At 54.6% G+C, this 25,875-nt stretch overlaps 1 protein-coding gene across 5 annotated transcripts in view; it reads right to left on the bottom strand.

Moving 5' to 3' along the window:
- The window catches only part of LOC116943793 (CLIP-associating protein 2-like), a 52,293-nt gene that overhangs the window by 6,947 nt on the left and 19,471 nt on the right, over positions 1-25,875 (bottom strand). For 3 of the 5 annotated variants that reach the window (XM_076068071.1, XM_076068069.1, XM_076068068.1), the window contains 21 exons: positions 25,552-25,611; positions 24,984-25,061; positions 23,586-23,762; positions 22,475-22,533; positions 21,689-21,904; positions 19,894-19,986; positions 17,820-18,047; positions 15,572-15,679; positions 13,579-13,686; positions 12,194-12,250; positions 11,747-11,850; positions 10,853-10,873; positions 8,356-8,636; positions 7,690-7,753; positions 5,100-5,263; positions 3,957-4,035; positions 3,224-3,367; positions 2,591-2,740; positions 1,735-1,841; positions 1,084-1,231; positions 129-183 (listed from right to left, as the gene is read on the bottom strand). In XM_076068071.1, coding sequence (XP_075924186.1) covers positions 129-183; positions 1,084-1,231; positions 1,735-1,841; positions 2,591-2,740; positions 3,224-3,367; positions 3,957-4,035; positions 5,100-5,263; positions 7,690-7,753; positions 8,356-8,636; positions 10,853-10,873; positions 11,747-11,850; positions 12,194-12,250; positions 13,579-13,686; positions 15,572-15,679; positions 17,820-18,047; positions 19,894-19,986; positions 21,689-21,904; positions 22,475-22,533; positions 23,586-23,762; positions 24,984-25,061; positions 25,552-25,611 — 2,501 coding nt within the window. The remainder of the gene's footprint in view (positions 1-128; positions 184-1,083; positions 1,232-1,734; positions 1,842-2,590; positions 2,741-3,223; positions 3,368-3,956; positions 4,036-5,099; positions 5,264-7,689; positions 7,754-8,355; positions 8,637-10,852; positions 10,874-11,746; positions 11,851-12,193; positions 12,251-13,578; positions 13,687-15,571; positions 15,680-17,819; positions 18,048-19,893; positions 19,987-21,688; positions 21,905-22,474; positions 22,534-23,585; positions 23,763-24,983; positions 25,062-25,551; positions 25,612-25,875) is intronic. The other 2 variants (XM_076068070.1, XM_076068072.1) reach the window with 2 other exon arrangements.

Here is a 25,875-nt window from a genome sequence, read left to right as displayed (position 1 = left end):
GTTTGATTCATGGCTGGCTGAGCGAATGAGTGAGTGGGTACATGGTTGGGTATAAGCAAGGGTGTACGTTTGTGCGTGTGGCCACACCACACCACGTGGTGGTGCGGTGTGGTGTGAACGCCACTCACTGTCGGGGGTGTCCCGCCCCCCCTCGCCCTCCCTCCCCAGTGCCGCCCCCGTGCCCTGAACACGGCAACACACAAGCTGGATATAAGCACAACTTGTGCAAGCACAGTTCTCATACAAGCAACGAGTCCTCACGTTCCACTGGTGGGGGGAAGGTAAAGCACAACTTCGAATACAATCACACTACTTCGGATATAAGCACATACCGGTGACCATCTCCTGTTTACACCCTTGAGCCAAGAGTGGAAGTTCCACATTCCTATGGCCAGGGCGAGTCTATTCATATGACAGCCACTGTTAACTTCCCCGCAAAGTGGTGCTCGTTTTATCGACCCCAGAAGGGAGGGACGATGGGCTGAGTCAACCCCCTCCCAACCAGGGTCTGAACTCTCAACCTTCTGCCGACTGCCACTCACACTACTACCGAGCTGCCCTGAACGTCAATCAGCTTCTCCCATAATCCTGGTAAGCAGAGCCGAATTAAGGATATGAGGGGCCAAAGGCTAATCAGAGGGTAGGGCCTAAGTATGTCGAGTATTACATATTGCAAATATTTCTATGAAGGCATCACGCATATGCATTAATTCATTTACCTATGTAAAATTACAAACGTTATTCAACCCAAGGTAAATTCATCAAACATACATCGTGCGCTCCGCTCATTTCTTTAAACACACTAAATTTAATTAGTTCTCCTAGCTTCAGCCGTGGCAAAGTGCACGAATTTTAATTCAAAGGCAACCGTTGCTCAGCTGTTATTTCAACATGGCAAGGAGGCCCTAAGGGAGGGCATACAAAAAATACGAGGGCCTGAAGGCTTTAAGAGCCCATGGGTTAATCCGGCCCTGCCGATAACCGACGATAATAACAACAACGGCAACGATAACAAGGATAGCGGCAACAACAGCGACGCCAGCGGTCGTCACGCCGACGGGCTGCGGCGATGCTGACGATCACCTGCTCGCGACCGGCGGCAGCGGCGTTGGCGGGCGACTGCTCGGTGAGGTCCTCCTGGCTGCGGTAGCTGTAGCTCTGGATCGCCTGCGACACCCCCCGTAGGGAGCGGTAGAATTCCTCCCCCGCCTCCCCGTCCGCCTCGCTCGTCCTGTCGCCAGAGTTCGTCCGACCGCAGCAAGACGGGCACGGTCGGCAACGCTGCTGCTGCCGCAACGACGCGGGTGTGCGTGCGGGCTTGTGAGCAGGTGCTGCTCGCTAACAGCACTTTCCCCAAAAGTCTCTGAAGGTTATGCAGGGGGGAATCTTTGTCACGGTTGTGCGTGGTTGAGGGTGCGTGTGGGTGAGTGTGGGTGTGCGTAGTTGAGGGTGTGTGTGGCTGAGGGTGTGTGTGGTTGTGCGTGGTTGCGTGTGCGTGGTTGAGTGTGCTTGTGCGTGCGTGTGGTTGTGCGTGGTTGAGCGTGCGTGTGCTTGAGCGTGCGTGTGATTTTGCGTGCGTGTGGGTGTGCGTGGTTGAATGTGTGTGTGGCTGTGCGTGTGGCTGTGCGTGTGGTTGTGCGTGTGTGTGGGTGTGCATGTGGCTGTGCGTGTGGCTATGCGTGTGGTTGTGCGTGCGCATGGTTGTGCGTGGTCGAGGGCGGTGCGAGCGGCTACCCGGGAGACACGGTCCCCTGGGAGGAGGCGGAGGGCGAGGTTACGGGGCTGACCCTGTTCGCTGGGGGGCGCATGGGGGCACGGTGGGCAGCTCCGCTCGGGGACGCCTGAAGCGGGGAGGGGAAGGGAGCGACACAGACAACGACCTCGGGTGAGCCAACCAGACCCGTACAACTTGACCCAACCCAGCTATCCTGATCTGGCCCAAATTGACCTGACCCCTGACCCCACCCCTGACCCCACCTACACAGACTCGAATGACTTGATCCAACCAAACGCCCACTCAACTGGAGCCAACTTGACCCACGTGACCTGACGCAACCCAACCGCAACTTATTCGACTCGTACGGCCTTCCCAGCCTGACCTGAATTGACCTGACTTGACCCAAATCTGTCCCGACGTGAGCTTACCCGACCCACGTGATTTGATCCGCTGTGACCCGACATCACCTGAATCAACTGGACCAGAGCAGACCCACGTGATCCAATCACGACCTGACAATGATCTGACGAAGTGAAGCTCATTTACATCATCGCCATCCTTCCCCCATGGCGTTATTCTCTACCATCTCAACCATCCCCGCCATCTCCACCATCCCAACCATCCCAACCATCCCCACCATCTCCACAATTCCAACCATCCCCACCATCTCCACCATCCCCATGACCTACCACCCCCACCACCACCATCGCCATCGTCAGAACGCACTCATCACCATCACCTTGACCATCACCACCGTGCCGGAGTGATGGGGAAGTTACGTGTGCGGTTGGTCCCGTTTGTTTGTTGGTATTGGAGGCTGGTGGTGGTGGGGGGGGGTTCAAGAAGTGAGGGGGGGTGGGGGCGGAGGCTCGCCTGGTTGCCCCCGGCTTTGGGTGTCGCCTTGATGTGGTTGTGCAGGAGGCGAGTGGCCCCGTCCTGGAACGTCTTGGGCAGTGCCCCCAGCAGCATCGTGAACTCAGGGGGGTGCAGCTCGAACAGTGCAATCAGCACCGCCTGGGCCGCCTGGGCGGGGGGCAGGAGGGAGGGAGGGAGAACGCACGCACGCACGCACGGGTCTGTGCGTCTGGGTGCATGCGCGTGCATCGCAAAAGAACATACACACATACCTGTGTCTAAAGGGAACACAGGCCCGTGTGTGTCTGCGTCTCAAAGAGTACACACACACACAGATCTGTGATCATCTGAACCGGTTCCTGGGCCTCCCCTAGGTCGACTGAGCCTTAAATGAGTACCTGGTGTGGTGTGTAGTAAACATCACCGGCCGGAGGGGGCGGAAGAGAAAGGCGGCCGAGCGTTGCGCCGACGACGCCGCCCTCGCGTTGCGCCGACGACGCCGCCCTCGTGAGCCGTGGCCGGCATTCACCGGTGCCGGCATTCACCGGTGCCGCTCTCTAACAACAGTTCTTGCCCCCAGCAGTCTGCAAAGGCTATAATGGGGGGGGGGGGGATCTTTGTCTTTGTGTGGTCATGTGGGCGCCCTCGCACCTTCCTGACTTCCGAGCTTTTGGGCTCCGTGGTCCAGGTGATGATGCGCGACACGGCGAGCCTCGTCTCGCTCGCGTTCACAAAGCCCCGCGGCTCCATGATGCGGCTCAGTGCGCAGATGTACCTGAGCACTGCCACCTTCACCTGCGGGTGGGGGGAGGGGGTGGAAGGCGCGGTGACTATCACGGCCCAGGTCACGCGGCCCAGTGCGTTCACAAAAACCTGTTGATTTATTTTTTTATCGGGATTCCGCTTGTATTACCCAGGAGAGCCTCGCTGAGTCTCAAGACTCGTCGTCAGGAGGATCCTGCCACGTGTTTGCAAGTAGGGGGCTGCTGTTGTGCATGATCCCGATTGAGTATATTTGCAGGTGATCTTTCAGCATTGGGATGTTTTGGCCGACACAAGTTGTACCGTGTGGGTGGTCATTGTTTAGCTATTAGGAATAAACCCGGAGGAAACCCACGCAGAACAGCGAGAACGCGCAAACTCCACACGGGACGGTGGCCCGGGGTCCGCAATCGAACCCAGGGGCTTCCTCGCCGTGAGGCGCGAGCGTCGCCGCTGCGCTTGCCGGCCAAAGCCGTAGGGGGAGATTGACGCGGCGCGACGCAAGGTGGCCGGGAGATGACAGTGTGGGTTCGTGAACCCATCTGTGCGGACCGCCGAACGCGCGTGTTTGAGTATTCTTGTTGTCTCTTGTAGGCGGTGTAGCAAGCAGGACGCATCTCACCTTGAGGTTGAGCACCTGCGTCTGGTCCACCACGAAGCGCATGAGGATGTTGAACTGCAGGTCCGGGGGGAAGCATTCCCTTGTGGGCGCGCACACCGCATCGTCCCATCGTCATCACGTCACACCGTGCCATCACACCATACTGTCACGCCGCTACATCATACCGTAGCATCGTCACATCATACTAGAGCAACGTTCCATCGTCATCACACCGTCGCATGGTCACACCGTGCCATCACATCATACCATCACGCCGTTACATCATACCATAATATCATCACATCATACTTTCGCATCATTCCATCGTCTTCACACCGTCGCAGCACCACACCATTACATCATACCATTACATCGTTCCATCGTCGTTACACCGTCACATCGTCACACTATAGCAACACATCATACCATCACAACATGTCCACATTAATGCGCTCACCATTAGAACATAGCATCAGACCATCACAACATCATGATTACTCCATCACATCGCACCGTTCCGGCGTCACAATCACGCCAGCTGATGTCACTGCAGCAACGGCGCAACCATCATACCACTGCATCGCTCCCGCACCGCAGTACACAACCCACCCTACACCTGGGCAGACCTAACCTGGTGACTAACTGACCTCACCATAATTTGTGACCTTAGTTGACCTCACATGGCTGACCTGTTCTGCTTTCACCTGGTGACCTTGACATCCAGGTAACCATGCATTGACCTGACCTGGTGACCACAAATGATCTCACCATGATGGCTTCACTTGACCTCACCACGATGACCTCACCATTCTGACCTCACCTGGTGACCCCTGCTGACCTCACTTGACCTCACCTGGTGACACCACCTGACCTCACCATGATGGCCTCACATGACCTAACCATGCTGACCTCACCAGACCTCACCATTCTGACCTCACCTGGTGACCCCAGCTGACCTCACCATGCTGACCCCCGTCTGATCTCATGCTGACCTCACCATTCTAACCTCACCTGGTGACCCCTGCTGACCTCACTTGACCTCACCTGGTGACCCCACCTGACCTCACCAAACTGACCTCGCCTAGTGCCTTTGCTCGACTCACCCGGTGCTTACCCCTCATTGAGCTTGCCTCACTAGGCGACCTCACCCCGCGCCGGCCTCACCTGGTGACGTCGAGACAGCGCTGGGCCTTGGCCTGCACGGAGCCCAGCAGATCAGCGCCCATCTTCTTGAGCAGCTGAGTGAGCAGCACGAAGAGCCAGTCGTGCAGCTCCGCGCGGTGCGTCAGCACAAAGTCCACGAGCGTCTCCAGGAACATGCTGAACACCTGGGGCAGGGGGGGGGGTAGAGGTGAGGAGCACCGTTGGAGGTATGGGCCACGGGTGCATGGAGTTGGGCGATTGGGACACGGTGGTTGGGGGGGGAGGGGCGCAGATGCAGCAACGCATGGAGAGGGGAGGATGGGACATGGGGGTACGGGGACAAAAGGACGTGGAGACAGGCGGACACGTGAACGTGAGGACATTGTCTGTACGGGCACGTGAGAACGGGGGGACGCGGGGACGTGAGAACGGGGGGACACGGGGACACGTGAACGTGAGGACATTGTCTGTACGGGCACGTGAGAACGGGGGGACGCGGGGACGTGGGCACGTGAGAACGGGGGGACGCGGGGACATGAGAATGGGGGGACACGGGGACGTGAGAACGGGGGGACACGGGGACGTGAGAACAGGGGGGACACAGGGACGTGAGAACGCGGGGACGTGAGAACGGGGGACACAGGGACGTGAGAACGGGGGACACAGGGACGTGAGAACACGGGGACATGAGAACGGGGGACACGGGGACACGTGAACGTGAGGACATTGTCTGTACGGGCACGTGAGAACGGGGGGACGGGGGGACGGGGGGACGTGGGCACGTGAGAACGGGGGACGCGGGGACGTGAGAACGGGGGGACACGGGTTCGCAGCGCCGGACGCAAACCGCCGCACCGCCGTGCCACCCCAGTGCTGCGTAGTACGCCGCATCAGAATTGGCCGAGTGTTTGTGCGGAACTCACTCTCTGCAGAATCCCGATCCAGGGCAGCGGGCACGTGGGGCCACAGGGGGCACAGGGGACACAGGGGTTGGAGACTTTAGGGGAATGGCAAGAAGGGCATTTCGGATTCGCCTCTCGACGTTGCGTCACGAGTGGGGGTGACATTACAGCACGCGTGACTCGTCGGAGATCCACCCGGCACACCCACCGCTCACCAACTCACCTGGATCCTCACCACTCGCCACGCTGTACAACAGTCTGGGAAACAACGATGGGAATTCAACGCCCCCCCCCCCCCACACCCCCACCCCTCCGTCCCCAATGGCACACGCCTATCAAATGTATGATATTTAAAATGGGGTCATGTTCATTTCCACGGCCGTTGTAAATGGTGGAGCGGATAAGCTCTGCCATTTAGCTCGTCCGCAGGTGTGCGAATGAATTGGAGGTCATCAGGTGTGAAGGTGACCAGGTGACCAGGTGACCGGTGACCAGGTGCGCAAGTGATAAAATAATGATCAGACAATACTCATCCCTCACATAGATGTGACAAACCTTACTAGTTGGCTGTGTCGGGTGGTGGCAGGTTTAACGACACTTTTATATTCTTGGTTCTTACGGTAAAGTCACGTAGAAGGGAAACAATAAAATAATAAAAAAATATATAAAACAATAAAATTCTCACGACGTTTCGACTGCAACACAAGCAATCATCATCAGGTGTGAAAACCAACGCGATGATGACTGCTTGTGTTGCAGTCGAAACGTCGTGAGAATTTTATTGTTTTATATATTTTTTATTATTTAATTGTTTCCCTTCAACGTGACTTTACCGAAAGAACCAAGAATATGAATCACTGCAGTCACGAAAGCTTTAAATAAAAAAGACACTTTTATATATTTGTAACGGTGCTACGGGGCGATCGTCATATCCCTAGCCGGCGCCTCCGGGGGGGGAGGGGGCTGGGGGATGTTTGGATCCCCCGCGCCCCTCCCAACGGGTGGGGGCTGAGGGGTGTACTGGGATCCCACAGAACCCCGCCCCTCGGTAGGGAATTAGATAAAAGACGGGGACCCGAAAGAGTGAGGCATCTTCAACAAGCCGAAGCCAAAAGAACCAGTTGAAGATCGAAGTCCAGCTAGCTAGACACACTGGGACTCCTCTGACCCGCTGCCCTTGTAAGGGCCGGGCATAGCAAGCCAGTGGTGCGACCCCAGAGCCTCGGAGCCTGACGTCCTCCTAAGGGCCGGGTCCGTGTGGCTGGTGGTCGAGACCTGCGCCTTGGCTGGGCCAGGTCAGCTAGCCTCCCTTAGAAGAGGGCCGAGGTATAGCTAGGGAGCAGGCGAAGTTTAGCTGGGGAATACCTCCCCTAAGAGCAGCGAAGCTGTAACGGGGGTTAAGAGTTAATAAACGGTGTCGCCTCTACATCAACGTCTCCGAGTCCCAGCAAGTCGCTAGATATTTACGCGATCTCACCCAAAAAAAACTGTATTATGGATGATAATGGTCGCGAAAGCCTACTACTATATGTGAAACTGACCCTCCGTGGCTCCCATTTCGACGCAACGCCTCCATATATACAGCGCATAAAATACACAACACAGAATAATCAAAAGTAGACAATGCCTCTCTCACGTCAGTCTCTCCTCGTGCTAACGTAATTGTTTACACATCCCATCAGCGGCCACGTGATGCGCGGGCCACTCACCTTGCTGTGCGGATCGGCGAACATTCGCGTGAAGATTTCACAAAGACGCTTGAGCTCCACGCGGCTGTGGGGACACGGGGGGGAGACGCGGAGGGGGAGACACGGGGAGGTGAAACGGGAGAAGATACATAGGGAGGAGACACACGGGGGGAGACACACGGGGGGAGACACACGGTTGGGAGACACACGGTTGGGAGACACACGGGGGGAGACACACGGGGGGAGACAAGCGGAGATACATGGAGGCACACGAGGGAGACCGCGGGGAGACACACGTGGGGAGCGGGAGGAGGAGGCAGTAGTGTTACTGTCATCAGCAGCAGGAGGAGGAGAAGGAGTCACTGGAGGAGGCATGTGCAGCAGCAGCAGCAGCAGGTGCAGCAGCAGGTGCAGCAGCAGCAGCAGCAGGTGCAGCAGCAGCAGCAGGTGCAGCAGCAGCAGCAGCAGGTGCAGCAGCAGCAGCAGGTGCAGCATCAGCAGCAGGTGCAGCAGCAGCAGCAGGTGCAGCAGCAGCAGCAGCAGGTGCAGCAGCAGCAGGTGCAGCAGCAGCAGCAGGTGCAGCAGCAGCAGCAGCAGGTGCAGCAGCAGCAGCAGGTGCAGCAGCAGCAGCAGGTGCAGCAGCAGCAGCAGGTGCAGCAGCAGCAGGACGAGCCGCAGTGTCCGCACCTGAGCGTGCGCTGTGCCCGCAGCAGCGCCTGCAGCGCGAGCAGCCCGTCGCGGCGCTCCGCCCAGTTGGAGCTGGCACAGCGGTTGAGGATGTCGGCCACGTCCTCCGCCTGGCGCGCGAGGTACGGGCCCGGGGCCCCCGGCGCGAGGGGGGCCCCGTGAGCCCCTCGCGACCCCCGCGAGCCGCACGAGCGCTCGGAGCAGGCGCTGGAGGCGTCGCTCATCGCGTCGTCGTCCGACGTCATCCCGTAGGCGTCGTAGCGGCGGCGCACCGGCTTGCGCTGCAGTGCCGGGAGAGAGTGGAGGGAGGGGGGGGGTAGAGAAGGGCAGTGGGCGTGTGGGCGACGAGGCAAACTGCAGTTGCGATCGACGGCATCGACCGCGGCGATTCAAAACAGGAGGCGTTGGGATGTTCTAACGCCTAATAGGAGCGGTGCGATTCGCTCATTTTCAGTGGGGGGTTGGGTGTGGGGCGCACTTGCGCCGAGAAGACGTCAGCGGTGCGAGGAGGGCCGCCGCGCATTTGACACCATTGGGGGCTTTGACAGCAGCACGTTGGGGTGTTTTTCACGTGAGTTGTGTGTTGTTGTGTGGAGTTGTCGGAGGCCGCACTAAAGGCCACCAGGGGCCTTGCAATGAAGAAGCACTAAAAAACGGACACCCGTTGCAAGACATCGCGTCTGCAGTAACCACACATGGTGCTTTGTGGTAAAACATGCAAACAAGCGCGCATTTGACAATAGTGTACGCATTGTCTTTGACAATAGTGTACGCATTGTCTTTGACAATAGTGTAAGGCATTGTCTTTGACAATAGTGTAAGCATTGTCTTTGATAATAGTGTAAACATTTAACACCCAGTCGTTCATAAAAGTTAAAGGCGGTCTAGTACTATAGTGATAGAGCAAGTGCAGAATCACTGAACCGGAATTGATAGCTTGAAAGTGTGGGGCCCGTAGCTACTACATGTGTAGCTCCAAGTGTAGCTACTACGTACTACGTAGTAGTAGCTACTACGTAGTAGCTACTACGTAGTAGCTATTTGCGAGCTTGCACAGCTTTACATTTTATGCTAATTCCTTTGTCAAGGCGTCTTTTCTGTTTACCCACTCACTGCTTAAAGGAGGCGACCTGCGCTTGACTTTTTTCACTCCAACGCTGTCCTCCGGACAGGGTGGTCCCTTCACCTGATGAAGGCCACTTGTGTTGTGGTCGAAACGTCGTGATTTTTTGTTATTTTATTTTTTACCTACGTGACTTTACCCAATAGAACCAAAGAGTATGGATCCTTGCAGTCACGAAAGCTTTAAATCTAGAATTAAAAAATTAGTGTTTCATTATTTGTGGTTTATGTTTTATTTAGGGCCCCTTCATAACAAATTCTACAGGCCCCGCACTAGCTTAGTCCGGCACTGGCAGCAGCACCATGAGTATCAGCACCATGAGTAACAGCACCATGAGTATCAGCACCATGAGTAACAGCACCATGAGTAACAGCAAGCTCCACTCACCTACCTTGATGCACCCATCTCAGGCCTACATAAGACCTTGTCTCAGCAGCTCTCTCTCACCTGAAGACGATCGCTTGTTGTTGCCATGGAAACGTCGTGATCTATTATTATTTCTTTACGTGACTTGACTGAAAAACCCAAAGAGTGTGAACTACAGTAGTGTGAACTACAGTAGTGTGAACTACAGTAGTGTGAACTACAGCAGTGTGAACTACTGTAGTGTGAACTACTGTAGTGTGAACTACAGTAGTGTGAACTACTGTAGTGTGAACTACTGTAGTGTGAACTACAGCAGTGTGAACTACAGCAGTGTGAACTACTGTAGTGTGAACTACTGTAGTGTGAAGAACAGTAGTGTGAAGAACAGCAGTGTGAACTACAGCAGTGTGAACTACAGCAGTGTGAACTACAGCAGTGTGAACTACAGTAGTGTAAACTACTGTAGTGTGAACTACAGTAGTGTGAACTACAGTAGTGTGAACTACAGTAGTTCACACTACAGTAGTGTGAACTACAGTAGTGTGAACTACTGTAGTGTGAACTACAGTAGTGTGAACTACTGTAGTTCACACTACTGTAGTGTGAACTACAGTAGTGTGAACTACAATAGTGTGAACTACAGTAGTGTGAACTACAGTAGTGTGAACTACTGTAGTGTGAACTACAGTAGTGTGAACTACTGTAGTGTGAACTACAATAGTGTGAGGCGTATCAGCAAACGTCATGCCAGGCATCATTCATCTGCCATTGTCTTAAACTACAATGAATCGGCATTCTTCACCGTCGTCATCATCATCATCATCGACCATCCCCATTTTCTACCGTTCCTGTCACAGTGATTCGTGAAATATCACCGCCCGTTATCCATCCAACCCCGACCGCAATCGCTCATCAGCCACGATCATCCAAGACCACCACCACGCACGTCCCACGCCCCCGTCGCTGTGCGGTCATGAGCGTAGTAGATCACCAGACTCGCCGTCTCACCTTGGCTCTGGTGCTTCCGGTCTAGAGGGACAGCGAGACGGACGGGGAGAGAGACCGGGGAGAGGGGGGACACGGGAAGAAGTGAGACGGGGGACAGGGAGACGTGTGTGTGCGTGTGTGTCTCGTGGTGTACCCAGTGACGATTGTGGTCCTGGGCCTCCCCTAGGTCGACTCAGCCTCAAATGAGTACCTGGTGTGGTGTGCAAAATCATCGCCGCTGGGGAGACAAAGGCGGTCCGGCGTGGTGCTGGCCACTCACCCCCTCGTGTACCGTGTCGGCCTTAATCGGTGCTTGCTAACAGGAATTGCCCCAACAGTCTGCTAATGCTATATGGGGGATCTTTGTCTTTGTGTACATGCACACGTGTGTGTGTGTTTGATGGTGGTAGTGGTGTAATCTGCATTGGCTAAAACGCACAGTGGGGAACACGGTTGGTGCATCTGCCAGTCATCTCAGTGAGTCAACCCATGGCACCCGGGTTTGTCCCGTGACCTCCTGCCAGCGAGTCTTCGACACTTCATGTGGCCTGAAGGTGCACCGAGCCTGGTACAAGTGCTGTTGTGACGTCACCGCGACCGAGTGCCAAACGGCGGTCGTTGTTGTTGTTGTCCAAGTTTGTCTCATGTCCCCATGTCTTCCTGCCTCCCTGTGTCTTTCTGTGTGTGTGTGTCCCTGTGCGTCTTCACGTCTCCCCACACATTCCTGTGACCTCGTGTGTACCCCCGGGGCCCCATGTCCCATATCTCGTGTCCCCTTGACCCCCACCTCCATGTCTCTGTGTCCCCCCCCCCTCCGTGTCCCCCCTTTTGTCTCCCCGTTGTGTGTCCCCCCCCGTGTCCCCCCCCCGTGTCCCCCCCCCCCCACGAGTTCCCCCCTGTGTCCCCGTGCGGCACCAGCGCATCCGCCACGGCCGCCTCCACGTCAGACCCCGGGTCGAGGAATCGCATCGCGTTCACGGACGACGAGATTCCCCGGCTCTGCATCAGCGAGTAGGGGTCTACATGCACCCAGCACACACACGCACACACAAAGACAAATATTTCCCGTGTAGCCTTTAACGGACTATTGGGGCAAGTGCTGTTAACGAGCACCAATGAATGTTCGCACAAGGAGGTGATGTGTTAAATAATCGAATTAAACGTGCATTTCGAATCCCCTTGCCTTGAGTGTTAATGCTACCGCGGGTTTACTACAGTCGCATACGTAGCTCCTCCCGAATGGAGAGCCAGCCAGCCGGGGCTGGAGCTCACCGCCCTATCGGTCGGGCTAGCCGGGGTGGCACGCACGTACACGGGCACAGCCCGGACTGCCCCGCGTGTCCCGTCGACCCCTTCGCCCACCTGAAGGCACAAAGCTGTTGGTGAGGGCGCTGGTGGAGCGAGACTGCTGTCGCGTAGCTGGGGGGGGGGGGGGGGGGGGAAGAGAGGAGGGGGAACACAGGTCCATCTTATGTTTGTGTAACCAGGTGAGTGCCACGGTGGCTGGGAGATGTTAACTACCTCTCCTGGTGTACAGGAGGGCGTGGGTTTGATCCCGACCCTGACGCCTGCTGCTGTATAATTGGAGTTTGCGTGTCTCTCTCTCATTATTCATCATGGTGGCTAGGAGATGTTAACTACCTCGCCTGGTATGCAGGAGGTCGTGCATTCGATCCCGACTCTGATGCCTGCTGCTGCTGTATATTTGGAGTTTGCGTGTCTCTCTCTCATTCTTCATCACAGTGGCTAGGAGATGTTAACTACCTCGCCTGGTATGCAGGAGGTCGTGCGTTCGATCCCGACTCTGATGCCTGCTGCTGCTGTATATTTGGAGTTTGCGTGTCTCTCTCTCTCTCTCTCATTCTTCATCACAGTGGCTAGGAGATGTTAACTACCTCGCCCGGTATGCAGGAGGTCGTGCGTTCGATCCCGACTCTGATGCCTGGAGTTTGCGTGTCTCTCTTTCTCCCCCGTGGTCACGTTGATTGTTCTCCGGGTCCTCCGGTTTTTTCCGCCACATTTAGAATCAACGAGCGTTTGGAGTATTTGGCTGCTATACATTTCCACAGGATGAACCATTTCTTTGAGCTATCATTTGTGGTGGCCAGGTTGCTTATATAAAAAAAAAAACAGCAATATAGCTCAGTGGGCCTTACGTGGTAAAATAAAAATTATTTATTTTTATAACTCAAGAGACCAGGATGGCGTCTCATTTCGCAAGAGTGGCCTGGGAGATAGCTGTACATACGACAATGTACGTGTATGTGAATCTGTGTGTATATGTGTATATATGTATGCACGTATGTGTATCTGTGTCAAGCTAATGGAGAGAGTGGTAGTGCAGTGGTTACCGCACTGCGCTATGAACCCACAGGCTCGGACGTTGATTCCCGCTCACGGACAAGATCAGTGGCGAATATCTGATCCGGTGCTGGGTCTCGCCTAGGTTGACTCAAACTTAAATGAGTACCCAGTGGTTCCGGTGGGTCACGCATCACCGCTGGGGAGACAAAGGCCGCCGGGCGTGGTGCAGACCACACCGCCTCCTCGTGTAGCGTATTGGGCTTCACAGGGGCTCGCTTAACTGCACTTGTCCCAACATCCTGACCAGGCTACACGGGGGATCTTTGTCTTGATGTCTCTACGCGAGCGAGTGAGCGAGTGATCAAATGATTGAGCGAGAGAGTGAGAGAATGAGCGGGTGAGTGAGAGAGTAAGTGAGCGAGCGAGCGAGTGCTCTCACTCACAGTGCGCCGTGAATGCTCGCACGGGGCTGGGGTCGCGGCTGCTCTCCCTGCTCGTGTCGCGGCTGCAGCCCTGGCTCAGGCTCACTCGGGGGATGCGGCTCCCGCGGGCTGCACACGCACACACACACATGTACACACGCACACACGCGCACACAAAGATAAGCACACACACGTACACACGCACACACATGTACACACGCACACACATGTACACACGCACACACATGTACACACGCACACACGCGCACACAAAGATAAGCACACACACGTACACACGCACACACATGTACACACGCACACACATGTACACACGCACGCACGCGCACACACGCGCACACACGCACGCACACACACACATGCACACACACACACGCACACACACACACACGCAACAAAGGCAAAGATATCCCCCGTGTAGCCTTAACTGACTGTCGGGGCAAGTGCTATTAACGAGCAACACCTATGAAGGCCGACACGGCACACGAGGGGGTTGGGTGGCAAGCATCATGCCTGGCCGAGGCGAGGCCCAGGATATCTTTTAAAAAGAGCTTCATAGCTCATCGAATTCCACCAGTATAAATAAATATTCTGATTCTGGTTAAAATATTCTCCACTGTTATTATTGGTCACGAGCGGGAATTTAACTCGTAGCACAGCGTGATAACCGCTCCACTACCACTCCCCACACGCACGCACACACACACCATACTTCACTACGCAATGACCAGCGTAGTGAAGTATGGTCAAACAACTCCCGCCTCCCCCCCCCAACCCCATTTACTGACGGCGTTGGGAGGCCTCCATCAAACTGTGGCTAGATAAAAGGCTGACACTATTGTTATAAATATTTATATTCCATGAAACGCACGTTGCAACTAATGGACAAAAAAGACAAAGATCCCCCGTATAGCCTGTAACAGACTGTTGGGGCAAGTGCTGTTAGCGAGCACCTATGAAGGCCAGCACAGCACACAAGGGGGTGGGTGGCCAACACCACGCCCGGCCGCCTTAGTCTCCCGAGTAGCGATGTTTACACACTGCACCAGGTACTAATTTGAGGCTGAGTCCACCTAGGGGGAGGCCCAGGACCGGTTCAGGATAATCGTCACCGGTGTTGTCCGTGAGTCGGAATCGAACTCGGGTCGCCGGGTTCATAGCGCAGCGCGCTAACCGCTACACTACCGCTCCCCATGCGCGCACACGCACCACATGCACACACACACACAGACACACACACCACATGCACACACACGCGCAAGTGGACGCAAAGGTGGTGAAACAAAACATCGCTTTAGGCGAGGCAGTCCTGCGGGATTTGACGAACGGCAGTCTGGGCACGGTGTGCGGGATGAAGCCGCGGTGTGACTGGAGGAAACCCCGGTGCTGTTGGAAGCCACCTGGCCTATCGTTCCACACGAAGCTCCGGGTCGTTTTTTTCTCCTCTCTTCTCTACATTCGTAAACCGTGGGCAGCAGCAATACCTTTGCCGGCTCGAAGCATTCAGGCCAGCCTGCCTACGGTCCTGGATTTAACCAGACTGGATTTAGGAGTAGGAACCGTTCTGAATGGTACTGGCGCGCGTGCGTGCGTCTGGTGTTCTGACAAGTGGCGGTAAGGCGTGCCATCATATACCGGCCCAAATGGGACGGCCGGGTGTATGTGTATCTGTGTGTTCGCGCCTCGATCAGTATATACACAGTCGTGTGAGTGAGCGAACGAGCGAGTGATTGAGTGAGCGAGAGAGTGAGCGAGAGAATGAGCGGGTGAGTGAGAGAGTGAGCGAGCAAGTGATTGAGTGAGCGAGAGAATGAGCGGGTGAGTGAGAGAGTGAGCGAGAGAGTGATTGAGTGAGCGAGAGAGTGAGCGAGAGAATGAGCGGGTGAGTGAGAAAGTGAATGATCGAGTGAGCGAGTGATCAAATGATTGAGCGAGAGAGTGAGAGAATGAGCGGGTGAGTGAGAGAGTAAGTGAGTGAGCGAGTGCTCTCACTCACAGAGCGCCGTGAATGCTCGCACGGGGCTGGGGTCGCGGCTGCTCTCCCTGCTCGTGTCGCGGCTGCAGCCCTGGCTCAAGCTCACTCGGGGGATGCGGCTCTCCCGAACTGCCGGGACGGGGCGTGGGAGGGGGGTGAGAATGGACACTCACAAAGATACTCACAGAGATTCCGAGTTCTTTAGTTGAACCAGGTGAGACGTCACAGAGACCAGGAGTCACCTGCGGGGCATCGGTCTGCAAGTTGGGGGCAACAATTGCTGTTGCTGCTGCTGCTGCGTGTGTGCGTGTGTGCGTGTGTGTGGAAGATCCCACTTTCGTCCTTTGCGGTGTGAATTGTTTTATTTGGCAAATTTTGCACCCCTGACGCCGGCACACGACGGCCCCACTAGCCAATTACATCGGGGGGATCTTTAACTCCCAGCAGACGACGCGTAGCGTTACCATGGTTATTACACACCCGCAGTAATAACCAGGGCAGCCGCTGGATTCAAACCGTGAAGCTCTGGAAAACACTACCGCGTCAGTATTGTCTATAACCTGATAGACTGTTGGGGCAAGTGTTGTTAGCTAGCAGCTATTCAGGTCGGCACAGCGCATGAGGGGGTGGGTGATTGGGTGTCCAGCGGCACGCCTGGCCGTCTTTTCTACCCAGTGCTGATGTTCACACACCGCACCAAGTACTCGTATGAAGCTGAGTCAGCATACAGGAGGCAAATGACCAGTTCACACCGCACACGCATTGACAAACATACTCAAATGCACAACACACAGACTTGCGCACGTGAATTCACGCAAGCACAGATGCACGCAGAGACCATCAAATCGCAACACTCGAGAACCTGGTTTAACCGCAGTTTGGTGGCTCAGGTCTAGGGCCTAAGCACAGAAATACTGGAAAGATCCAAATAAAGCTTTAAGAGAAAACGTATAATAATTATAAGGAAATATGTAAGCCTTAGTGCGGTCGCAATGCCGTGGGCGTGGCAGCCGTCGCTAGGGACCGCATCATCACCCCCATCGAACTGGCCAGTGTTGTTAATATGAATGTTGTCGTTAATTATGTTATTTGTTATCAGTCGACTCTTTAATCTACTTGGACAATCGATGTACGAGCACCCCTTAAGTTTTCTCCTAACTGTACGACGCTTTTGTGTCTGAGCCCCTTTACACGCCTCGCAACTTACAATATCTCTAGAATCGCACAAGTCCTGTGCTCGGGCCCCTGCGTTAGTTCCCAGGAACTCGACGGTTCCGAGCGAGATTTTGGACTAGACTCCAGTGGCCAGTTGCATAAAGACCCCTCAAGGGAAAGATTGATTCAGAGTTAAGGGCATGATTTATGCAACTGACCCCAGGTATTGGCCCTGCCTGACCACTATGCTACCCGACCTTCTTGTGCTCTCTCTAAGATTGCAGTTCCCCTTTTTTAAAAAAGATTATTGAAGGTCTTGCCCCATGCCGCTCCAGCGGCCAGAGAGGCCTCCTCACAAAGCCACCCACATTCATCGACCTTCGCTCCTCGCGACGAGCTTGCTCCTTCTCTTGAGATCTGCTTCTTGCCGCTCCTGCTGTCTGGAATTCTCTTCCTCCTGTACTCCGGTGTGGCTGAGACTCTGCACTTTGCTCGGGTCAAGGCTAAACACTCATTTGTATTCATACCAATTTGAGTAAACAGTTTCTATTTTTCATCTTAGCATCATCACGATCCAAGGGCAGATAGCCCGTAGGTGTCCACTGCACATTTGGTCATTTGTTTCCACTTTCCCTCTGTCTTGTGCCAATAAAGTCAAGTAGTGGGCAAATCATTCTGGCACCGATCTCTTACGTCGTCGTCAAGCCAATCTCTGTTGGGTCTTCCTCTCATTTCCGGTTCCTTCCATCTTCCCCGAACGACGACAACACATTTGGATTTAAAGCTTTCGTGACAGCAGGGATTCATATTCTTGGTTCTTTCGGTATAGTCACGTAGAAGGGAAATAATAAAAAATAAAAAAATAAAAATTTAATTCAAATTCTCACAAGACGACAAACACACTTTTCACTTCCCCTGCCGTTCGTCCAAACCCTACATCTGCAATCGTTCCTATTGCCCTCTGTCTTTATTTCTACCCAACTACTCTCAATGACTCACTCACGTCGCCCGGAGTGGGATGCGGTCGCGTTTACACGCCGCGTCCACGACTGTCGCCGTTGCTTTTTAACCCTTCTCTGACCCCTCCGGCTGATTCCGCGCGGCGCCCCCGTACCAGAGGGCCCGATCCTGGCCGGGCTCGAGTCTCGGCTGCCCCCGAGGCTGCGTGGGATCCGGCTGACCCGCTGCCCCGAGGGGCCCCCTGCCCCCGCTTGGGGGACCTGGGACAGGAGCGGCGGAGCGGGGAGGGCGCAGGCCGGCGCAGGGATTGGGGGTCGGGGCCCACGCGATACCCTCGTTCCCATCCCCGCCAGGAACCGGCCCGGGGAGCTGGAGCGGCTGCCTGGATGGGGTGTGGGGGGGGGGGGAATGCGAAATGCCTATGGTGTAAACATCGCCACTGGGGAGACAAAGGCGGCCGGGCGTGGTGCTGGCCACCCACCCCCTCGTGTGCCGTGCCGGCCTTCATAGGTGCTACTCGCTAACAGCACTTGCCCCAACAGTCTGTTGAGGCTACACTGGGGGATATTTTATGTCTGTCTATTAGCCTGTGTGTGTGTCTATTAGCCTGTGTGTGTGTCTATTAGCCTGTGTGTGTGTCTATTAGCCTGTGTGTGTGTCTATTAGCCTGTGTGTGTGTCTATTAGCCTGTGTGTGTATGTCTATTAGCCTGTGTGTGTGTGTCTATTAGCCTGTGTGTGTCTATTAGCCTGTGTGTGTGTCTGTTGTCCTGTGTGTGTGTCTATTAGCCTGTGTGTGTGTCTGTTGTCCTGTGTGTGTGTGTGTCTATTAGCCTGTGTGTGTGTCTATTAGCCTGTGTTTGTGTGTGTCTATTAGCCTGGGTGTGTGTGTGTCTATTAGCCTGTGTGTGTGTCTATTAGCCTGTGTGTGTGTCTATTAGCCTGTGTGTGTTTATTAGCGTGTGTGTGTCTGTTGTCCTGTGTGTGTGTGTCTATTAGCCTGCGTGTGTGTGTCTATTAGCCTGTTTGTGTCTGTTAGCCTTTGTGTGTGTGTGTGTCTATTAGCCTGTGTGTGTGTCTATTAGCCTGTGTGTGTGTGTCTGTTGTCCTGTGTGTGTGTCTATTAGCCTGTGTGTGTGTGTCTATTAGCCCGTGTGTGTGTCTGTTGTTCTGTGTGTGTGTCTATTAGCCTGTGTGTGTCTAATAGCCTGTGCGTGTGCGTCTATTAGCCTGTGTGTGTGTGTCTGTTGTCCTGTGTGTGTGTCTATTAGCCTGTGTGTGTGTGTGTCTATTAGCCTGTGTGTGTGTCTATTAGCCTGTGTGTGTGTGTTGTCCTGTGTGTGTGTCTATTAGCCTGTGTGTGTGTCTGTTGTCCTGTGTGTGTGTCTATTAGCCTGTGTGTGTGTGTGTGTGTCTATTAGCCTGTGTGTGTGTGTGTGTCTATTAGCCTGTGTGTGTGTGTTGTCCTGTGTGTGTGTCTATTAGCCTGTGTGTGTGTCTGTTGTCCTGTGTGTGTGTCTATTAGCCTGTGTGTGTGTGTCTATTAGCCTGTGTGTGTGTCTATTAGCCTGTGTGTGTGTCTATTAGCCTGTGTGTGTGTGTCTATTAGCCCGTGTGTGTGTCTGTTGTTCTGTGTGTGTGTCTATTAGCCTGTGTGTGTCTAATAGCCTGTGCGTGTGCGTCTATTAGCCTGTGTGTGTGTGTCTGTTGTCCTGTGTGTGTGTCTATTAGCCTGTGTGTGTGTGTCTATTAGCCTGTGTGTGTGTCTATTAGCCTGTGTGTGTGTGTTGTCCTGTGTGTGTGTCTATTAGCCTGTGTGTGTGTCTGTTGTCCTGTGTGTGTGTCTATTAGCCTGTGTGTGTGTGTGTGTGTCTATTAGCCTGTGTGTGTGTGTGTGTCTATTAGCCTGTGTGTGTGTGTTGTCCTGTGTGTGTGTCTATTAGCCTGTGTGTGTGTCTGTTGTCCTGTGTGTGTGTCTATTAGCCTGTGTGTGTGTGTCTATTAGCCTGTGTGTGTGTCTATTAGCCTGTGTGTGTGTCTATTAGCCTGTGTGTGTCTGTTGTCATGTGTGTGTGTCTATTAGCCTGTGTGTGTGTCTATTAGCCTGTGTGTGTGTCTGTTGACCTGTGTGTGTGTGTCTGTTGTCCTGTGTGTGTGTCTGTTGTCCTGTGTGTGTGTGTTTGGCCACTGGCGTGCTGATGTGAGTGCAAGCTGTGGTGTGGGGCCCACGCTGGTTCTGGGAGACGGATTTCGCCGCTGGGCGTCCGTGCCGTTCGCCGGGAGAGCCCAGAGACCCCACGCCTCCCGGCTTGTGTAGGATGCCTGGGGAACACGGCGGTGATGGTGGCGGTGATGGTGACGTGGTGGTGGTGATGGTGGTAGTGATGGTGGTGGTAGTGATGGTGGTAGTGATGGTGGTGGTAGTGATGGTGGTAGTGATGGTAGATGTGATAGTGATGGTGGAGGTGGTAGTGATGGTGGAGGTGGTAGTGATGGTGGTGGTGGTAGTGATGGTGGTGGTGGTAGTGATGGTGGTGGTCGAGGTGGTAGTGATGGTGGTGGTTGAGGTGGTAGTGATGGTGGTGGTTGAAGTGGTAGTGATGGTGGAGGTGGTAGTTATGGTGGTGGTAGTGATGGTGGTGGTGATGGTGGAGGTGGTAGTTATGGTGGTGGTGGTGATGGTGGAGGTGGTAGTTATGGTGGTGGTAGTGATGGTGGTGGTTGAGGTGGTAGTGATGGTGGAGGGGGAAGTGATGGTGGTGGTGGATGTGATAGTGGTGGTGGAGGTGGTAGTGATGGTGGTGGTGGTAGTTATGGTGGTGGTAGTGATGGTGGTGGTGATGGTGGAGGTGGTAGTTATGGTGGTGGTAGAGGTGGTAGTGATGGTGGAGGTGGTAATGATGGTGGTGGTAGTGATGGTGGTGTTTGATGTGGTAGTGATGGTGGAGGTGGTAGTTATGGTGGTGTTTGATGTGGTAGTGATGGTGGTGTTTGATGTGGTAGTGATGGTGGTGTTTGATGGTGTTGCTTCCTTTGCCGTCAGTGATGATGACGTTGCTGCTGATGACGACGATACAAGGACAACGACACCAACTGAACGCGTAGGTTGCCACATCGGTTCGCAGTTTCGAAAATGCAAAACATCTCCGCTATGATGGGACTTACGTGAACCATCGCCGGCTGATGCTTTGTGTTGTTTCAAGAGAAACGTCGCGAATCCAAGCGCTTAAACTTGGCCGTGGGAATTTTCCTTCAACCTAACCGGTGAGCGAGCTGCGATGATCATAGTTGGCGCTTCGGAAAAACGATTGTACACCACGTGACAATTTCACAAAGACGGTCACCGCATCGCGCGCTTTCAGATGCGCTTCTGCAGCCGTCTGGGACGCTCTGCCTTCTGGTATTAGGAAGCCACTGGAGATATGCACTTTTAAATCATCTCGATTTAAAACTAATTTATTTCGAACGGATTTTGTGTTTAGTTTGTTGTCCTTCCCTCCATACCTCCGATAATCACGGTTGGCTACGTACGGTGCAAAAGAAGTTCAACATACATATACAGTACATACATATACAGTACATACATATACAGTACATACATTGGGCAGCGTCGGGTGGTGGAGGGTTACACGACGCAAGTTTGGTCAGATCATTTCGTGGCCTAACCCAAAATTCAATTGCGGATTAACAACGAAAACGAATGACGGTGATTGTTTTCATCGTCGTCGTCATCGTCATCATCGTCGTCATCATCATCGTCGTCATCTTGATCGTCGTCATTATCGTCTTCGTCGTTATCATCATTGTCATCATCGTTATCATCATTGTCATCATCGTCGTCATCGTCGTCATCATTGTGGTCGTCGTCATCGTCGTCGTCGTCATCGTTATCGTCGTCGTCATCGTCGTCATCGTCGTCATCATGATCGTCGTCATCATGACCGTCGTCATTGTCGTCGTTATCATCGTCGTCATCATCGTCGTCATCGTCGTTATTGTCGTCGTCATCGTCGTCGTCACTCACCGTATCCGCTGCTCGTCACGTGGTGCCGGGCCGGTGCTGTCGGGGGTCGCTCGCGTCCCAACACGACCCCGACCCCCGACCCCGCACCCGAGGCGCCCCCCGAGCCGGCCGCCATGCGCGCCTTGGCGCTGTGCGCCGCGCCCACGTCCACGTCACTGCGGGAGCGCTGCATCGCGCCAGGCGCGCAGGGCGGGGGCTTGCGGGCACCGGCCGGCACTGGCAGAGACAGGGAGAGGAGAGAGGAGAGAGATCAGCTTCGAGTTGCACTCAACAACATTTAGTCGGGCAACAAATTTAACACAAAGTCGAATGTGTTGTTGTTTGCTGTTGTTTGTTGTTGTTACTGTGTTTTTGCACCCCCCGCCGATGCGGTTACCATTAAATAATTGGGCCATGTTTTAATTTCCACTTGATAAGCCACTTCGTTGAGCTATCATTTGTGGCCAGATCGATTCCGCAAAAAGAAGCTAATAGCTCAGTGGGCTTTACCCGGTAAAATTTAAAGCTTCATTTTATTTGTATTGTTTTCGTGATTTGTTTACCTTTCCTATACTTTGCACTCCGACAGTAATTCTGTATTGTTTGTTGTTGTAACACTCTGACCCCGTGCTCCTACTGTGGACCATCTGTGAAAAAGAGCTAATTCTGACTCCCTGCACGCAAGAACCAACCCGGTTCAACTACAGGCAGCAGCGGTGGCTGAAACCTGGATTCACGGCCAGGATCTCAACGCCCCGAACTCCGAGCCAGCCGGCCACGCGACAACACAGCCTGACTGGCGCTCACCTTTGGTCTTCGTTGCCACGTGAACGTTGTGGGGCAGTCCTCTCTTGCCCAGGTGGCGGCTGTGTTCGGAGCGGGGATGGGACAGGATGGATGGGGTGGGGCGGGGGCGGGTGGGGGGGGGGGGCAGAGGTGAGCACAGGTGAGTGCACTGCTCACCTGTGTTAGTGTTCTATGGTATATTCGTGTGCCACTTTTCTGGTGTCACTGTGTCAGTGATGTGTTAGTTGGCACAGTGGGAACCACAGGTGGTGCATCTGCCAGTCATGTCAGTCGGTCGACCCGTACCACCTGGGTCTGTCCCGTGACCTCCTGCCAGCGAGCCTTTGACACTTCGCGTGGGCCTCGAGGTGCACCTAGCCTGGCACAAGCGCCGTGATGGCGTCGCCGCCGCTGAGTGGCGAACGGCGGCGGTTGTTGCGATACGGTTTTGTAATGTCACGGCGTTCTTCTTCTCGTGTCCTGCCACCACAGTCGCATCGCGCACGTGATGATGAAATTCCCAGCAGCGGATAGACCACGACTCATGACGATGACGATGATGGGGTTCGCAGCCTGCGGTTCCCAAGCCGCACGCGACTCTTTGGCTTCCCCCTTGCGAGCAGCCGTTGTTTTGTTTTGTCACTGAAATATTAAACGTAACTGAACATAAATTGATTCGATACGGCAGGGAATGGGTGACCGCGGAATGACTTGGTGACGACAGAATGTACAACAGTCAAAACTGTATTGTTAGAGATTAATAAAGGTGGGGGGAAACGAAAAAGACGCAGTTTGTTACATCGCCTGTTCTGTTTAAATCAGAATGTGTGTTTGTCATCCGCTGTATTACCCGCTGGGTCTGTGTTTGTGGCGTACGAGTGGCTCCTGCGTGTGACGGGGCTCTCGGAACTATTTTGGTCAAAGACAAAAGCGCAAAACAAAAATCTCTCCTCCTTCTTCCTCCAAATGTTTGCCGACCCCCGCACACCAGCACGTCATCCGTGCGGTGGCCGCGTCCTCCACCACGGCACGGCGGCGGCCAGCCCTGCGGGGCTGCCCCCCGCCCAACTGCCCCCCCCTGCCCCCCCTTTCCCCCCCCCCGCTCCCCCTGCCCCCCAGCCCCGCCCCTTACTTGAGGCTCTCCTGGGAGCTGCTCGACGATCGGTCCGAGTGCGGCTGCAGGAGGCCCGAGCCGTTGGGGTGGGCGCCGCCGCGCTGCGCCGTCACGGCCCGCTGGTACGACGGCTCCAGCGACGTCAGCAGCGCCTTGGCCGCGCCGGGGGCGTGGTTGTGGAGCCCCCAGTAGGCCCTGGGGGGCGGTGCGGGGGGCACGCACGCGTTAGGGGGAGCTGCGGTGCCCGCGGTTTGGATCGGGTCGGCACAGCGGTAACACCCGGAGCCGTCGTGGCACAACCGCTCCTCGTGGGTGCGGTAGTCCGTTGTTGTGTGCAATGGTAGTCCGTTGTTGTGTGCAATGGTAGTCCGTTGTGTGCAATGGTAGTCCGTTGTTGTGTGCAATGGTAGTCCGTTGTTGTGTGCAATGGTAGTCCGTTGTTGTGTGCAATGGTAGTCCGTTGTTGTGTGCAATGGTAGTCCGTTGTTGTGTGCAATGGTAGTCCGTTGTTGTGTGCAATGGTAGTCCGTTGTTGTGTGCAATGGTAGTCCGTTGTTGTGTGCAATGGTAGTCCGTTGTTGTGTGCAATGGTAGTCCGTTGTTGTGTGCAATGGTAGTCCGTTGTTGTGTGCAATGGTAGTCCGTTGTTGTGTGCAATGGTAGTCCGTTGTTGTGTGCAATGGTAGTCCGTTGTTGTGTGCAATGGTAGTCCGTTGTTGTGTGCAATGGTAGTCCGTTGTTGTGTGCAATGGTAGTCCGTTGTTGCGTGCAATGGTAGTCCGTTGTTGTGTGCAATGGTAGTCCGTTGTGTGCAATGGTAGTCCGTTGTTCCTCACTCCCGCACTATCCGATTAGCACGTACGTTCCGAGAGAAGTTCAACATACAAGGGGCCCGGGTTCGATTCCCGACTCGGCTGCCTCGCTGTGTGGAGTCTGCGTGCTCTCTCTCTCTCTCTCCGCCCTGGTCTGCGTGGTTCCCTCCGGGTTCCCCGGGTGTCCTCCCATTGCTTAAACAACAAAAGCCCATGCAGTGGAACCGGTGATGGCCAAAACATCCCAATGCTGAAAAATTACACTGATAATTATTACTCAGTGGGGATCCCACACACAGCAGTAACATCACCCCCCCCCTCCTTCAAAAACTTTGCAAGATCCTCCTGAGAAATAGAGTCTTGAGATTCAGCGAGGCTCTCCTGGGTAAAATGAGTGTCATGATTATAACAACAACCCGAAAAACGGATCAAGAATAAAAATCGCACGATCGTAATCGTGTGTCACCCTGAGACGTCTGATACGTCGTGGCCGCATTACAATGGCGAGTTGTTGTTATTGTTGCGTCGGTTTGGGCCCCGTAAGGTTCTTCACAACCCGGAGCCCCACCCGGGATCTGATTCAGGGCCCCGCGCTCACACTCACTTCCGCGCCTCGAGTCTCGCGTCCGAGTCCGCGTCCGTGATCCCCTTGCGCACCGTGTCCACCAGCAGGCTCACGTGTCTGCCGACAGACAGAGAGACAGTCGGACGGACGGACAGACGGAGACACAGGCAGACAGGCGGGCGAGTCCATCATATCTGCAAATGGCGAGAACGCCCATCGTCACGACAGAGACATCCACGCAGGTCGGGAAAAAACACAAGTTTCAACGGGCACGCAGGAAGACGTGTCGACAAAGGGCACTTGGCCTGCCTGCATTATGCAGAAATACCATTGACAGTTCCCGAACAACTGCATTTTGGCCCTGCTTGTCGATTTCACAAATTCTAGACGCGTTCGAGCGGAGGTCGTCGAGCGAGCCAATGGGAGGCTTCAGCAGTTGCCTCATGGTGGACATCTGAGGTCCGTAAGCAGCGGCGTCGCGATGCAGTCCACGTGGTTCGAGATGGGCGTTTGCAGAGGGCTTGGAGGTGCTGTCCCGACCCCCTAACGCCATACCCACAGTGACGGACCGCCGTTCCCCCGCCCCGCCCCGCCCCGCCCCGCTCACCTCTCCAGCGCAGCCGTCTGCCACTCCTGGAACATGAGGTCCAGGAACTCGAAACTGCGTCTGAAAAGGCGCGCGACATGGCAAGCGTTCACGCGACGGTCTCGCAACTTACCCCCTCTTGGCTAATCATCGTCGTGGCAGTCGTGGTTTGTTCGTTCTACCGCGTCTCCCATGCGGTGCAAAATAAATGCAGGTACTTGAGATAATTACATGGGTAGAAAAAGTTAGTTTAACACGTAGGCGTTCGCGACCAATATTATCCATAATAGAGGTTTTTGGGATAGATCCTGTAAATATAAATTGAACAGGAGGAGCTTTTCTCCG

Source organism: Petromyzon marinus, chromosome 19 (assembly GCF_048934315.1).
Source record: "Petromyzon marinus isolate PM22_M1 ecotype Great Lakes invasive population chromosome 19, UKy_Petmar_22M1.pri1.0, whole genome shotgun sequence".
NCBI lineage: Eukaryota > Metazoa > Chordata > Hyperoartia > Petromyzontiformes > Petromyzontidae > Petromyzon > Petromyzon marinus.
Note: the sequence above shows the minus strand (reverse complement) of the source record. Positions and strands in the feature narration are given on the sequence as shown.